The following is a 17,507-nucleotide window of genomic DNA, read 5'->3' on the forward strand; positions in this document are numbered from 1 at the left end:
AGTGTTAATCGATGTATCAATTGAGCGTGGTTACATATTACATAATAGAAAATAGATATTAGATTGTAACTTTCAAACGCTAGGGTAATATTTCGAATGATGAAATGTAAATTTGCAATAAAATCAAATAATATAATATGATGGATATCGTGTGTATGGTGTTTTTTTTCGAAATAAAAAGAAAAACAGATCGGACGTACATTACACTTGCTATATTCTCTTTCGAAATCTAATCTAATCGTATCCATTGTACCACGAAATATTTCTTTCGTTCTAAACGCAATTGATACTAATAACCTATACGCAATTAATAAACGACGCAACATCCGTATTCAGCGCGAGACACGCTGGGCGCACAATTAATTATCATCATTATATTATTATTATTAAATTATTACTGTTTACTAACCTAACGCGTATATCGTCGTCGGTGTGGGATATTATTAGTCATAGCGGAGGCCTTGTAACGACGACATTGTGGTCCTTTACATTGCGCAATGTTGTACGCCGCTCCCCTTCGAGGAATAATGTTTGCACACGCCGCGGCCGGGGTCGTATAAATTCGTGTTTTCATCATTTTTTCGTATTATTTTAAACACCAAAATTTCAATTGTCCGTTTAGAACAAAACGTTTTAAAACGCACACGCCCGTGGCCGAAAACCGCACAATTAATAAAATGAACGATCACTCACTATATAGTCGCGATTGATATCTGTTGTGTTTAAACGCCTCGTCGAGTTATCATTATGCACGTATAGGCACCTAGGCAGTTGAAATACACGCAATTCTCCACGTCTTTATACAGTTGATTTTAGTCCGTCCTAAGCCCGGAGAACAAACGAAAAACGACATGTTCGTGGTACAGCGACAACCTGTGCTAAAATATGCATGATATACGCGTATTACTTTGCGATGTTATTAAAAAATCCGTTTCGTTTTTAATGCGCCGGTTTAATCCCTCTCGCGATAAAATATTTATGACGTTATTCGTGATGTTTTTCGATTATTCAATGATGTTTGGTTTGACGTGAAATAATGAAATAAAAGAAAAAAAAAGAGATCGTTTATTTGCGAATTTCGCGTGTGGTACACACGCCACCGACCACCTTTTTTCCACACTACGCCGCTTCGTCAACGACTGTACCATCGGGGGCGATTGACGTGCGTTCGCCGTGTAATTGTATTTTGTTCCATTAGGGCTGGTGTGGATTAGCCGCAAAATGTCCACCGCACATGAATAATTCTGTCAACCGCCGTTTACTCCAAATGTTAATTTTGCTGTAACGATAATAAACACACATTATATTACCCCGTACGAAAAAGAATATTGTAAAAAAAATTCACCAAAGCCTCCTCTCTTTCCCAATTGACATCCTACACAATTTTTCCCAGTATACCTCTATTCGATATTTTTTTTTCTTTCCCGTTATTTTGTATACGTATACCTAATATATATTTTACGATGTCATTTGATCTACAATTCCCAGTATTTCATTAAAATGTTAATGCGCTTCCATTATTTATAAAATACGCGTAAAAGAATTTGCCAGAAATATAAAAAATAACATAAAATATAATATTGTCGTTTGTTTTTTTATTTATTTACTTATCGTATTGAAGTGGATGTTCATATCGTTTAGCATATATTATTAATTTTATACTATCATTCGTTTTCTTGTACATTGTACTGTACTCAATAATAAATTAACATGCAATTAAATATCACTAATTAAATACATATAAATAATAAAAATTAATTATTATTTTAATTATTGAGTCTTTGTTTGTATATTATAATAATAATTATACGTTGTAGGTCAGTAATTAAAACGTTCATATATAATAACCATGACATATTCAAATGACATTCTCACTCGTTGTATATGTAAGTCGGGGAGTCATCATAGTATATATCAATACGTATATGTATTGTATTATATACATTATTATTCTAGTGTACAATAATTATTATCATACACATATACCTATCATAAATGGGTACGTGGTTTACATTACATGCGATATTATGTAGGTAAACTGTGTGTTTGTATTTTCTAATGAACTTGTTTTAACATTAATTCAAATCGGAACTCGATCGTACTCAACAGGTTTCAAAACGCACTCTGATATGTCGTTGATGTACATTATTATGATCTATACGAGTACGTATACGATTGCAATTTTACGCGGATAAAATACATAAATTAATTTATAAAATAATCGCTGCACACGTCTTATCGATATTGTTTAAGAAAATATGATTTAAAAGTCATTCGAATACGACGTCGACGGGTGTGACATAAAGTATCAAAATATAATAACACTAATAATAATAATATGGAGGGTGGCGCGTTGTATTACTATCATATTATTCAAAAAAAAAAAAAAAGAAATGAGGTTATTAAAGCGATCTTTACTTTTTACTTCCGTTTCGGTGAACTGCTGGGGTGACGGACGGCCCCAGACAGACGTACAATTTATTATTCGCGAATATATATATATATATAAGGCGTGGTTGTCGATCGTGACGGAATTTAGCCTTGGGGTATATACTTGCGCGGGGAGGAAACGGCGACGAGATCGCGGGAATATAATAATAATATATCAGTATTCGTCGAATGTCATCCACGCGCACAAACGACCGACGACCGACAGACCGACCTCACAGGTACCAGAAACGATATTATAATAATATGTATATATTATAGAGCTGTCGTGTCGCGTGGGGGAGAATGCCGCTGATGCTGCCACCGATGCTTCAGCAGCGAGCGCGTGCGGAGCACCGAAAGACAATAGCGTCCATTAATAATCATTAAAAGGCGTTAGCGCTCGGTTCGCGTATAATATATTATTTATAATAGTAATCATAATAATAATAATAATAATACTACACGAGCTCGCGCGAGTGTTATATAATAATAATAATAATAATATAATAATATAATATTATAAAAGACGCGACGTTATATGAATATCTTTGGGATCGTCAGGTATTACCGGCGCGGCGGCGGCGGCGTCACGTAAAACTGCGACCCGTCGACAACAAAGGGATAATTAATCATCGGTTAAATAGCTGGTCGTCAACCACGGTCGACCCCGTCCCAGAGATTGTACTTTTTTTTTTACATTTTTTATTACTATTATTTTTTGTATACATACATATTATTATACACGATATACATTTTATATAATATATATATATATATATTCGTATATACATTATACACCAAAACGGCCCTCCGATGATGCCATTTAGTCATTCCTCCCTCGGCCATTGTCTCCTTATTGTTGGGAAAAAAATAATTATCACGGCCATTACAGTGCAATTGTTTTGATAACGGAAAAATGTAAAAAATATAATAGTAATATTTTATTAAATGCCTCGAGTCGCGGTGTACGGATGACTTTCAAACCTTCGGTGAACATTTTTCACAACGCGTACGAATATAAAACGCGCGAACCCGCTCATACGTCACGAGCGCTGTCGGGATTATATATATTACGTTTAGGGAATGTTTAGGATCGCCTCGTGACATTAAAGAAAAAGTATGTTATGTAAGTTCTACACATATATAATATTGTGTGTCTTGAAATATTATGCTCTAGAAGCTAAATTAAATTTTGACCGTAGTTTTCTTGATTATTATACTCGCATTTAATGTCACTATAATTTTAAACGATATAAACCCTACAAATTGTATGAAAATTGTAAAACGTATTTTAGGTAATATATTAAATCAATATTCTACCAATAGATTGTAATGCACTTCGCAGTCACAATAATGGGTATTAGTAATAATGACTACCTAAGTATAATTATTTGTAAATATGTTAACTAAAATAATATTAATACAGTACTACAGTAATAAGTATGTGATACTTTACACTACATCTACATGATTGCAGTGTATTTTTGTCATCAACAAAACGTGTTATTTAAAAACAAACTTTGAAATTTTTTCTTTAAATATATTTTATTCGAGTGCCTTTACTTTGCAAAATTCATAGTTTTTTTATTAGAACGTAACTGTTTATTATAATATTAACAATATTCTCCATTAACAATAATTAAATATCGTTTCTTGTATATTTGAAAACTTATCAATATTAATCTCGACAAATAAATTAATAAATATAAATCATACTTCTTACAGATCTGTTGTATGAATTTATTAAATGCAAACAATATCATACACTGCTTTTTGAAATATTTTCGATCATTAGTTTTTCAGTCATTATGGGGAGTAGTAAAAATTGTTTGGACAGTTTACAAACTATATACAAACTTCAACATGGTTGTTTGTAATGTGATAACATGATATACATCCATGAAACGTAACTTATAACAGCAAACTATAAGTTTATACATGATTAAACTTAATTACTTTGTGGAAACTTGGATCGGTCAAATCGATCAGTATCTAAAACGAAAGAGTCCATAATAATTATTCCGGTCGTGTACATAGAATATATACATTGCATATCATACTTCATACGCCACGAATATAATTAATATATAATATTACACTGCACTGTGCAATATAAAATGCGCGCAAAACAGCGCATGTACTAATTTATAAAGCGCTGTATGTACGCGGGTGCTTAATAATTTTTGGACAGAGTTACGACAACTATAATAACCTTTTAATGCAGAATGTGTGCGCTTAAAAATCATCAAAGGAGTTATTATAATGGATACTTGCACGGATGAGTGTGTAATATTGTGTGTGTGTGTAATGCTCGCGCAATACTATTTATATTAAAAATGATAAATTTTTATGTTATTATTATCGGCGCGGTGAATTAAAATATCCGGAGCGTTGCTTTTGCCAACGCTCATCGTCGTAGTAGTACAACGTACACAACGGTCTAAGACAGTGCGACGGGGTATAAAAATAAAAACAGATGTTCCGAGAAAATTGTACGAGTAATATAATGGTGTATAGCTATAATAGTGTATAATATGTAAATAGTCGCCTTAGATAAACATAGTGTAATATATTATAGTACCTTTATACGTAAAACGGGGGGGAAAAAAAAACACGCCACGGCGGCGTCACTCCGAAAGCTCGCAGAACAGATCAGCCGGATCCGTTTACACGGATAGGTAATTTCGTTCCGAATGGTTCGTTAACCGTAATACGCTTTTAAAAACTTGTTTCTTATCTCCTAATTGGTCTGGTTGGCAATCGTCCGCGAAACGGATGTTTTTGAGAGAAACTAGTCAAAGTTTGTCGTGTTTCGACACGCCGCCAGGAAATTAGATAACATCAATAGTTTTAATTAACTGGTATACAATATGTAATACGCTTTATTATATACAAAGATATTAAATCGTTTTGTGTGATGGTTCTAGTCCGGCGCGTGCTTGAAAGTTTTAATCGCATTTTTCGTGAATCGGATGAAAATTGAAAATTTTTGATTTTAAAACTCGTTTTATTTAGATTTATAAATGTATGTGTCGATGGCTTATAATATAGTTGATGTATACCTACAATAAATTAAAACCACAGAATGTACATAATGAAATTCTGTCCACTGATATTATCGTCATTCTGTAAATTTGTGTTCAGACGTTTTTAATATGTATATGTTTTCTTTTGTTTTAATATAATTTATCATCGACCTTTTGTGTAAAACTCTGTTGCTGAGAATATGATATTTTTGTTTTGTACATTATATTTTTTATGTATACGCATTGCAATATCAGAATTAATTTTTCCCTCTGTGTTTAAGCTTGCTTCTATGTCATACTTAACTAAATAAGAATAACTTAGTACCTAACTTACTTATCTTAACTTTAATCTATAATTGAACAGAAAATACAATTAAAACTAATACTATAAATATTTTCTTTGTTGTGGAGTACATTCAAACGTTATAGTTATAGTAACGTTAAGTTTCCTTGTCAACAATTAATAGTTATGTATGTGAATATTCTATAATTTCTATTACTTGATCCAATATTATAAATAAATACAATAATTTCATTTTTGAAGTTTATTTAATTTTATAAATATATTGTTTATTTCTTGTAAAGTATAATATACTTAACGTCAAAAGAAAGTTGAGAAACAGTGGCATTACGAGTTTATTATAAAAATATATGATAATAATAATAATTATAAAATTGTATAATATAATATTATATATACAATATACATATTACTATCTAACCATTGTATTACTGAAAAATATATGATTTAAAAAAAATATATTTTTTTCATTGTAATCTTGTCGATATTTTGTTACAAATCGTGAATTTTGCTGTACTATGAATGTTACCAATGTATAATATAAAATCTCATTCATTTCATGTCATTAATTTTAAACACATTAAAAGTACATTTTTATCGCGATTAAAACATTTAAATAAGTTATGTATGAATTTTAAATTTTGCCGAATCGAGTTTAAATGTTTATAAATAAATTGCACATATTATACCTAGTCAAATATTATATTATACACAAAATATTAAATAATTACTTCATTTAATTTCCTTAAGTTTTTTATACTTAAAAATTACAATAAATAGTAAAAAAAAAATTTTAATCGGTTATTAAAACATAATGTGATTATAACGCCTAATACAATTATAACAAATTAACATTTATTCTTATTTAAGAATTTTAAATAAACATTTTACTGAATGTTAAAACATATCTTTACTATATTGTATATTATATAATATAGTTATTCATTATATAGATTGTCATTTATATATGATATATCCTCTTTATAATTTAAAGTTGATAAATTATATCATATTGTCGGTCAATTATGATTTATATAAATACATCCTACAAATGTATAGTTGATAAGTTTTATTATGTTTTTGTTTTGAATATATTTTTCCTAAGACTTTTCAAACAACATATTTATACAACGGTCAATAGTTTTTCTTACTTTTTTTTTAAAAATTGTTACTGTTTCAGTTATTCATTTTACTTTTTAGATTTACTGGATAGGATACTCAATGAATATCAAATAGCTAGTTTTTATCTATACGCCATTGAGTTGTGATAAAATTATGCGAACATTTAACTGCAAGACGTTTACGTTATCGCGTTTCGCACACGAGACGCATCAACCATATAATATTCGTCTCAAATTAGTTTAGGATATTTTAATATGCTATAATAATTCTAGTAAACTGCAGTATTATAACGGTATATAACGTCATATTTATGTGCGTAGCCTGGATTAAATCTATATATAGATGCATATATTATATATTATTATTAGTATGGGTTGTATAATATTACATAGACAACAACTACACATAATGTTTGAAGGAAAAGTGCCCGTTGTACTATCTTAAATTATCTGCAGTTGACTAAAAAATGTTATTAAAAGTATAAATTAAAAAGTAATAAAAAACATTCATATAATCACTAATCACATATAGTGAAACATTCTATTGATTTTTGATATTTTATAATATGCTCATAATATAATAATATCATAATAATTTGTTATACATTTTTACTTGCAAATATAATTTTTTTCCCCATAATTTATGATTGACTGCAATAACCATATAATATTCATATTTAAAAATAAATAAAATAAAAGTTTATATAATATATTTAATTACATCTATACATTCTTTATGTTACATTCTGTATTTTATTATGCAATTCAACGTTATAATAATATAAACGTGTGGTATATTTATTTAATTGAGTATAACATAAAAGATAAATAGGGTTAGATAAGTTTTAATCATCAAAACAAAACGTACGTCGTTATAAAATTAAATTTAGTTTGATTTCTTTCCTTTATCTTACGAAAGAGAAATTCAAAAGTTAAATAATATATTGTAATACTTCATTATTTATTATTTGCAGGTCTGTAACCTATATATTTATAAGTATATATGTGGGTGACGACATTGTTGAGTTACATTGTGTTCGTTGTTAACCGATTTTCGGGTAAACGTGACAGCATGTTTCCCAGCATTAACGTCATTGTTTTCCTTCTTTGACCGACGACCGTAACATACACGTTTTTCGTTCGTTTATCATCCGGATATTTATTTATTTATTTATTTATTTTTTAGTAAAGTTTAAGTTTGCGTTTTATTATAATAAACTAACTTATTTGTTTTTGCAATATTGACAATAAGTTATAAATACAATCTCGTGAGCTCTTATTAATTCTAATCCCTTAACTCGATCATGATGGGGTCCAAAGACGCCCCCCCCCCCGCAGCCTTCACCCCAAAATAACACTTACAAGTGTACGTTACAGTACTACTAACGGAAAATTTGACGTCGCGACTTATCCGTGACGTATGTAATATTTTGTCTAGTTTTTAAAATATGATATTTCTAATCAAAAAATATTAGCGATTCAAATCGTGGCTATCCGTATATAACCTCGTAGACTTACGGGGTTTTCTCTTACGCCGATATCGTTTACTTTACGTGTACAATACTGCAGTATAACAATGTTTTGTGTTTGCTCGACAGTCCCGCCGATGCTGTGGATACCTCATCAGCTGGTCGGCGTGCCGCTGGGCTACAACGTGACGCTGGAGTGTTACACCGAGGCGCACCCCACGTCCCTTCACTACTGGACCCGGGACAGCGGGCAGATGTTGCACGACAACAACAAGTACAAGGCGATGTCCATACAGGGCGTGCCTTCGTACAAAGTGCAAATGAAGCTGACCATCGTGGACGTGTCGCAGACCGACTACGGCGTGTACAAGTGCGTGGCGAAAAACTCGCGCGGCGAGACCGACGGCACGATTCGGCTGTACAGTGAGTGGTCGCACTTGATTACTATAATATACGTACACGCCGCGTATGTTATAATAATATAGTAGTTATGCGTACGTAGATGTACGCGAAAAACGTTTTTCGCCGTTAACCTCCCCGCCGCCCCGTATTGACCTCGGTGTACATAATATAATAATATTATAAACCGCAGGGAGATTTGACGACCGCCCAACGTTTTGTACCCGCTTTAATATAGTAGTGCGTTCATTTTAATTCTGATTTTCAAATTTTTAAATATATCTACCTACTACCTATTATACACATAGGCATTATATTTTTCAAATTCTTGAGATTTATTCTACTACTTCGAAACATCCCGTCGCCGTAACTTTTATTTTCAAAATGAGAACCCGCCTTTTTTATTGTAAGTTATTATGTATGGTACATACTTTTTTTTTTTTTTAAATTTCGATGTTTACATTAAACATTTGAACCAGTAAGTTTTCAGTTATTACCTATTAAAACGTGTATACTAAGGATAGTACAGTCTTTAAAAAATATTAAGTATCCGCATTCCGCGTGTAATAATGTCTTTAGGAGTGGTTAAACTTGGGCCATTTTTAAAAATCATAAATGTTAATAGACTGATATCAATTACTAAAATGTTCAGATCTTATATCTTCCAAACCTATTATCCTTAGTATACAACGTTAAATAACCCAAACATTTTAATTTTGATACGTTGAAATTTTTAGAAAAATTATTTGCTAAATAATTTATAGTAAAATAAAAGGTTTTCATTTAAAAAATCAGAAGCTTATATTTACTTGGATACTCCTTAATAAGTAAGTTTAGAAAATCTCCTGAATTTTAAGATATGGTTTTTAAATATATTTGAAAGTTCTGAAAATTAGATTTTGAATAACTACGTTATTGAATAAATTATAAGGGATGAGCATGCTTGGTGAGTTGTCATGTATTACCAATACAAACAGTATGGAGTTTGTATCATTTGTAGTTACTGTACAATATGTTATGCGGGGATGTACGTAAATTAGAGAATTTCTCCAAAAATATCCTCATAAACGATCTTACTCGCAAAGTCTCATTTAGAAACTATTTTTGTTATACATTGTTAGACGCATATTGAATGAAAATGTTCAATATCAAATTATAGTTATTTAAAAAGCAAAATAAAGATTACTATTCGATCTCGTTATATTTTTGCAACATATTTGTGTTTAACCTTTAAACAACTTTCGAAAATGGTTCAATGAATCCATTACACTTCTTCCAATAAAACAATTACGTCCAACGGTATGTTTTCATTTCTTATATCGATATTTTTTTTTATCATAGTGTTAATATTTCCATTACAGATATGATATAAAAACTAATTAAAATAATAACTAGCACTATTTCTTTCAGCGTATTTTGGGTCTCAAAAATATTTCTAAAATATTCCTATTAATAAGATAGAAGATGTATTAGTTAAGTTAAAATTTCATTAACCATTATTAATATTTTCTTTTCCAAAACACAATTTTTTTAAGTACGCATACACTAATAACACATTGTACAACAACAGTCGCTTTTACTACCCCCGCACTACTATTATACCATTTGTAGAAGCTTAGCGTATTTATTGCACTTATTTTTCCTATTGCAGTCCAGATCTATAAGGATAACACAATTTAAAAACCTTTATATTATTGTACGTCGAAACATGAAAATCAGGATGGCTGAATTTCGAGAATATAAAATTATTTGAAAAATCTCGACATGTAATTATAGTAAAATATAAATACATTAAGTCGAGTTCATATTTCGTGAAAACAGATTTTCAAAAACATAATCAAATTGATTGCATCAATAAGAGTATCTGACACTGACATAATTTAGTTAATATGCCTATTATATACATAGATAAAATATAATATATTATAATATAGTATATACATTCATGAGCTGTTCGTGCTACCATTCAATGTAGTCGCCTTCCATGTACCTTTGCTCTTCATTCGTGCGACGTCTGTTAGTTTGTTCACCCAAAGAGTAAGCTGTACTTCTGAACTCCCACAGCGATTGCATTTAATTTCGTGTATATTTTTTATCTTCGGGGTTAAGACAGTTACAAATTAATAAAGAAAATGCGAAATTATTAAATTTCTTTATTGCTTCCATTTCAGAGTTTCACACGCCAGTGTATTATACTGTTCTGCGTATACGATCTTATAATTACTTTAGAATTCTCCGGATTTCATCTTTGTTTCGTTCGTTTCCGGTATTTTGGTTTTTAACCATCGTCTGTTTTATTTCTAAATCCTCCGTATTATTTAAAAAAAAATGCAAGATCATAACGTGGGGTTAGAATTACTTTGTGATTCAAAGAATATAAAGTAAACTTTTTCAACAGGAATAAACGCACCAAATACTGAAATATTTCCTTAGAAACTTACGGTGTACGAAATTGAAAACGAAAATCATTTCGACAAATTTCTTTTGTATGTAAAAAACATAAGACGGTACAATTATGAATATAATATTTTTAAATATGATATAATGCTTCAATCAATTTTCAACGATTTTTTTCTCATTTAATATGGTAGGTATTACATTTTAATTATAAAAATGTATTCTCCTTCACATTTCAACACATGAAAACTAAATATTTTAGTATGAAAAACAAAACAGAAATGTCATCCATCGTTCTGTTACATTATATAAGTTATTTTCCAATGTAAACATCTTCTTTTAAGTACGTTTCGTTATAGTTTAAACCAAACACTTTATCACTACATAATTATTTTTAGTTTATGAAAATACTTCGACACCACAGCTAGTAAAGGATTACATCCGAGTACTTAATGTGAATGGGTCGGGTGTATGAATAGGCGTCAAGTGTTCTTCGTTTGTAATTCACTACTGCTCGTCCATTAATGCTGTTTAATGTATTCCTCGATTTACGCTTATAGAAAATAAAAATGTATGATTTTTCTAGCGTTAAATCTATTCCAATTTGCATGACAAGTTTTTTTCAATAATTTTGCTTGCATTTAATTTACTTTGATTTTAAACATCGTAAGAGATTTATTTCAGTTTTTATTTAAACAATAATATTCGTGTTATTACTCATTATTGCTATCTCCGGGGACGGATGTAGGGGGAGGAGGGGCAAACCGGCGTACTTTCCCCAAAAGTCTTAATCGGTGGAAGGAAAAATTACCAAATAACAATGGCATAATGAGAAGCCGCTGATTTTATACTTTGCTCCGGGTAAAAAATATGCTAGATCCTGCTCTGCTATTTCTATGATGCACTATAATTTAATTAAATGTTATATTGAAACTTCTATTGAAACATCTATTAACATTCATTAAAATATATTTCTTCGAGAAGTTGATTTTGAATTGATGAATAATTTAATGCATTTGAATGACAATTTCAATTAATACCATAGTTATTTATTTTTCTAAAAATACATATAAAATAAAGTCATCTTATAAGTATTGTTTGTATAACCATAATTATTAATCATAATATTATAAAATATATTGAAAAGGTATTCTGATGACTTCCAGATCCCCGTGTATCCACCGTCTGTAAGTGAATAATTACATCCGAGAATTTGAATGAAATTATAATAAATACAATTTGACCACAAATCGATATTGCTACGGATATCGCTCAGCGTGTAACGGACACTTCTCGTGTTAATAATTAATTTCGTTCTGCGACGTCGTACACCGCACACCACCGTTGTCACACATCATCGAATCACAGTCGAATCGTTTTCCCTCAGTCGCTGCAGACCAACGTAAAAAAATACGCCTACACATTAATACTATAATAATAGGTACCTATATACAACGTCAATCGTCGCGATCCGAAACAGACCGGTGACCACACATACCGCGATTACACGCACGTCTTCCTCGATCGACGTCACCGGAATCCAACTTTTGCGGTGCTATTACATCGGTTTGTCTCCATGCGGACGTGTAATTATACACAATATGTGCGGGCGTATAAGTGTGTCGGTATAACCGCATCGGTCGTGTTCGCGCTTTATTATGCGACGGCAGCGGGCAAAGGGTTTTAAATAATTATTATTCTCGGAGAAAATGAATATTATCCAAGAGCGTATAGCGGTGGCATTGCTCGTTTCCGTGCTATCGCGTGTGTGTGTCTCGTACATTTGACGTATTTTAAAACCGCCGGTCTAGTCGGTAGTGGTACCTATGTCCTATACGTGTGTGTTATAATGTATGTATATCTACCAAAACTATGTATATAATATATATATATCAATGTAGGTGTATATATATATAGTATATTATATTATGTATATCGTCGTGGAAAACTCGGTGGTCTTCGGATATACGCCTGCGGTCCGAATAGTAATTAACATATGCAGCCGGCGGGCCGTACATGTGGCTGACCGCCGGTTGATATCCATCCGAAAACGGATGTTAAAATAATTAGTTTCCACGACCACCGGTAATGAGCAATTTCGCAAAAGGACTTGTGTCCTCCGGGCTCATCGGTCGCGACCGCGTTGTAAGGCTACCGATGGTAATAGTTTCGACAAGAAATCGTTTTACGCCGGTAAACGAGCCCTGCACAAACCGTAAACGCGCTATACATATTATTGTCCTACCGCAAACCCGCCCATCTCGTTTAACCGTAAACTTTCCAACACACAAAATTATGTAGTGGGCGACGGGATAGGAGTAGAAATGTATTTATACAACACCGGCGCTTGAAAATTATTTTACCAACCGTTTGATGACGATGGTCAGAGAATAGTCCACAAAAGTCAGAAGTGCATTTATAAAGAAAAATCAATCGAAACCTATGTAGGCGATCATTTTCATACACATATTTTGTGCAAAATTGTTATAAAATGAAAAAATATAATGTCATCTCAAACAGTGACTATAGATTAGTATTATTCCTTAACAAATCGTTAAATATTACATAACTCTACTTTTAACACATCGCAAATCTTAGAATAATATAAATATTTAAGGTTTTTAGATAAGGTTATTTTGGAAAAAAAATACTTAAAACTATTCAAACCATTATAATAATAAAAACAAAATATTAAATTGTAAAAATGTTATAAAAAGTTTGCTTTTTCATTTATGACATAAACAAGCTATGGATAAATCTGGGAACGGCAGAAAAAGAATCGATGTTCTAAATGTGAGACAGATGAATAAGGTGCATAGGGTAAATCAATTTAAATTTAAATCGTTTTAAAATATTATTTTATACTGATTTTGTATTTGCCAACTTTGCGATAAATAAAATATTACTACTTTAAAAACTTTTTGGGTTAAAAAGGTCAGTGGGCGCCACGAGAAACAGTTGAACAATAATAAAATATGTTTTAGATTTATATTTAATAATTTGAACATTTACTTTCTTTCAAAATCAAATGCGTGTTTGCTAATGTAGTTTAATATAAGAAAAATCAATTACATTATTTAATATTTGCATGGAATATTACTGTACCTATGTATTATATTTTGTAAACGAAATCTTCCACCATATTTTAATAAATAAAAATAAACAATGTTTTGTATCTTAAAATTGACAATTTTATTTGCTTACGTAATGTAAAGTATAATAGTGCGTATAAGTATATACAACCCGCTTTTTTCATGGTAGATTCCATTAAGTAATTACTCCGAACTAAAAATCTCATCTGTAAATTGTAATATACTGCAACACATCGTCTTTAACCACATTTATAACTTCTACCTACATAAACTTTGACACAGGACTGAAAGCATGTTTCGTTTAAATATTATCGTAACATACTATAATTATATTACAATGTGCATGGAAATAATAATAAAACAAACATTAAACGTTTCTAGCACTGTTATTCTTGTCTAACACTATATATTCTTGTCTATCTGTTGCAAAGCTTCACACCCACCCACTCTGGCACCAGAACTTCAGAGCACGGAGAATCCCTCCCCTTCTGGCATCCCAGCTTTAGGTAAGACGGATAATATCGTTTTACCCGCTTACATTATACGATATTAGATAACATTATTATATTTAATAAATAACATAAATTTATTACAATGTATATTGTTTATAAACTAATAACTTTGACATGTAATTACATGTATTCAACTGTAATGTGTATATATTTTTTATATTTTTTTTTTAAGTTCCAAATATTTATTTAAGAAGTAAGTAGGTATCTAAAATTATTGGAAATTATCAAATAGCATTACATATTTGATTCATAGAAAAGTAAAAAAAAAAAATCTAATAATGCATATTATTTTATTTAAAATTGATATTTTAATCATAATATAATTTAATTAAAAATGAACTTATTTAATACCTATCATATTATTATATCTTAATACGACGAACTCTTTATCATTTTTACTATTAAATTAAATTCCAGCAATGTGATTTGGTTAAAAAATGTCTTCATTTTTCAATATGAGAAAATTATTATTATTAATATAGAAGCTGCATATTTTATTGTAAAACATTTAAAAAATTTAAATTAAATCATTGAGACTTTTTATTTTTCAACCCTCTGTATTTTACCGACATACTTACGTTATTTATTTTTCATTCCAACTGATGAATACCTTAACAAGGAAAATCAATGTTAAATTTCAAATAACATATAACATAATAAGCATTTAAAATGAAAAAAATATATGTATATAATTTGCTTGCAAAAGCATAGACGTAATAATTTCATTAATTTAAAATCTTAAAATGTGTAAATACATTTTATAAAACTGGAAAATTATTAATAATTTGATTTTAAAAATATATTTAGAGTTATAATATTTATGTGTTGTGTATAATACGTTAAAAATATTTAGATCATCTTTAGTTGTCTATAAGGTATATATTTAGAACATATTTCGTCAATTTATTAATAATGAAAGCTTCCAATTATATTGGTTGGGCGTTCCATTTTTATACTTAAAATAAACATTTTTACTTTTATGAATTATATTCCATTTTAAACTTGTCAAAACGATTAAGAACGTTCATCAGTTAGTAACTTGTAGGAACGTATTTGATTTCTAATCAAAACAACATTGCAATTAATATAAATGTCAACAAAAAAAAAAATGTATTTTGTTGTTCAACAGGTCTATGAAGTGCAGGTAAAAAATAAAAAATAAGGGTTAGAAAAACTGTAATACACTACTCCCCTCACCTATGAAGTCAAATGGTAGTCGTTTTCGATGTCTTAATCATGTTATTTTTTTTTTTATCTTATTTTTTTTTTACCAGTTTTGCCTCAATAACGTTTTGATATCAACGTTGGTTGTGTGTTTTTAAATGTTTCAGGTCCACAATGGACGACCGATGGGAGTAACGATTTAGAAAACGGTACGTCGAACAACACAAACGGAAAAGGAGGGAAAAAAGGTAATAATAAATGAAAGGACTCGGAGGAGTTTTAGCGTCCGCGGGGTTGGGAATTCGAGGTGTATGTATAAATACACACACACACATATATATAATATACATATTATAATATAATATGTATATACGTGGGACAAGGCTTGCGATGTATAGCCATACTATCGGCGGCGGTCGCACAGTTATATCGGCCGACGACGGTTCGCTCGCGGTACACACTCTCGTACTTACATATATATATATATATATATATATATATATATGTATGCACACAGCGATATTATATTATTATAATATATACGAGCAATATAAATATAATATATATGTGTATGTATGTGTGTTACGAGGGACGCACGCCGACAGATGTTGCGTTCATTATAATAGCGGCGCGGGAGAGAAGGAGAACAACCCTTCGGGTAAACCTTCGACATTCGATTATGGAAACACAACCCCTCCAACTAACCTCCCCTATATACGTGTGTATACACATATATATACATACCTTCTTCCCTCTCATCGCCGCCGTCCGCTCGTGTCCGCGGCCGTCTTCTTGCCCTCGCCCTCGAGGGACCGATCGTGAAGTTTTCAGCCGTGTCTGTGTAGTCGGCGGATCGACATCATCGCGCGCCCGCCGAACCACGTGCGTTTAAACGCTTGCTTTTATTGACCGCGGACTGCGGCAAAATAATATATGAAATCGCTCTCTTTGAATCGGTCGTGAAACTCGTCCGATGGGAAAAATTGAAAGCCCCTGCACCACCACATTATAATATGAGGTGATAGGAATAACAATATATTATTATATTATGGCCAGTCCCGACGGGACAGCCGCGTTAACGAAACGACAGCGTTTTCGCGTATAACAATCTATTTGTATATGAATAATATACGAATGAGTGCACCCGAATGTCTCGATAATGTGTTTTATTTGTTTTCGCAGACGATGATTCCACTTTGAACGAGATCACTCGGTCTGGGCAAACGTACAACAAACCCAACAGACCAGGCATTATAAAAAGTAAGTCGTTTTCTTGAACATTAATACGCTCGAAGCGTGTTTTATAATTTGTAATAACGAGAAGCGATTATAAATAATAATGATATATTGATGAAACGGGTATATTTAAGCACCGATAACTGCCGATACATGCTCGTTTTATTTTTGTTGATCGAGTAATAAGGCTTACAACAACGAAACAGTTACCAAACCCCTCCTTCCCGAAAGGTTTTAACTTTACCAGTATTATTATTTCGTACTTGCATGAACGAAATGTTGTTGTTTTAAATTTAGTTCTACTTTTGCATTTTTTTTTTTTTTTTTTTTGAGTCAATAGTTTTCAATAATTCATCTATT

General features: G+C 31.0%; 1 protein-coding gene across 2 annotated transcripts in view; it reads left to right on the forward strand.

Moving 5' to 3' along the window:
- LOC114130025 (neurotrimin-like) overlaps positions 1–17,507 on the forward strand; it is an 86,922-nt gene that overhangs the window by 55,942 nt on the left and 13,473 nt on the right. The window contains exons 6-9 of one of the 2 annotated variants that reach the window (XM_027994908.2): positions 8,477–8,770; positions 14,667–14,741; positions 16,079–16,159; positions 17,094–17,171. In XM_027994908.2, coding sequence (XP_027850709.1) covers positions 8,477–8,770; positions 14,667–14,741; positions 16,079–16,159; positions 17,094–17,171 — 528 coding nt within the window. The remainder of the gene's footprint in view (positions 1–8,476; positions 8,771–14,666; positions 14,742–16,078; positions 16,160–17,093; positions 17,172–17,507) is intronic. The other variant, XM_027994910.2, reaches the window with a different exon arrangement.

The sequence above is a fragment of the Aphis gossypii genome, chromosome 1, assembly GCF_020184175.1.
Source record: "Aphis gossypii isolate Hap1 chromosome 1, ASM2018417v2, whole genome shotgun sequence".
Taxonomy (NCBI): domain Eukaryota; kingdom Metazoa; phylum Arthropoda; class Insecta; order Hemiptera; family Aphididae; genus Aphis; species Aphis gossypii.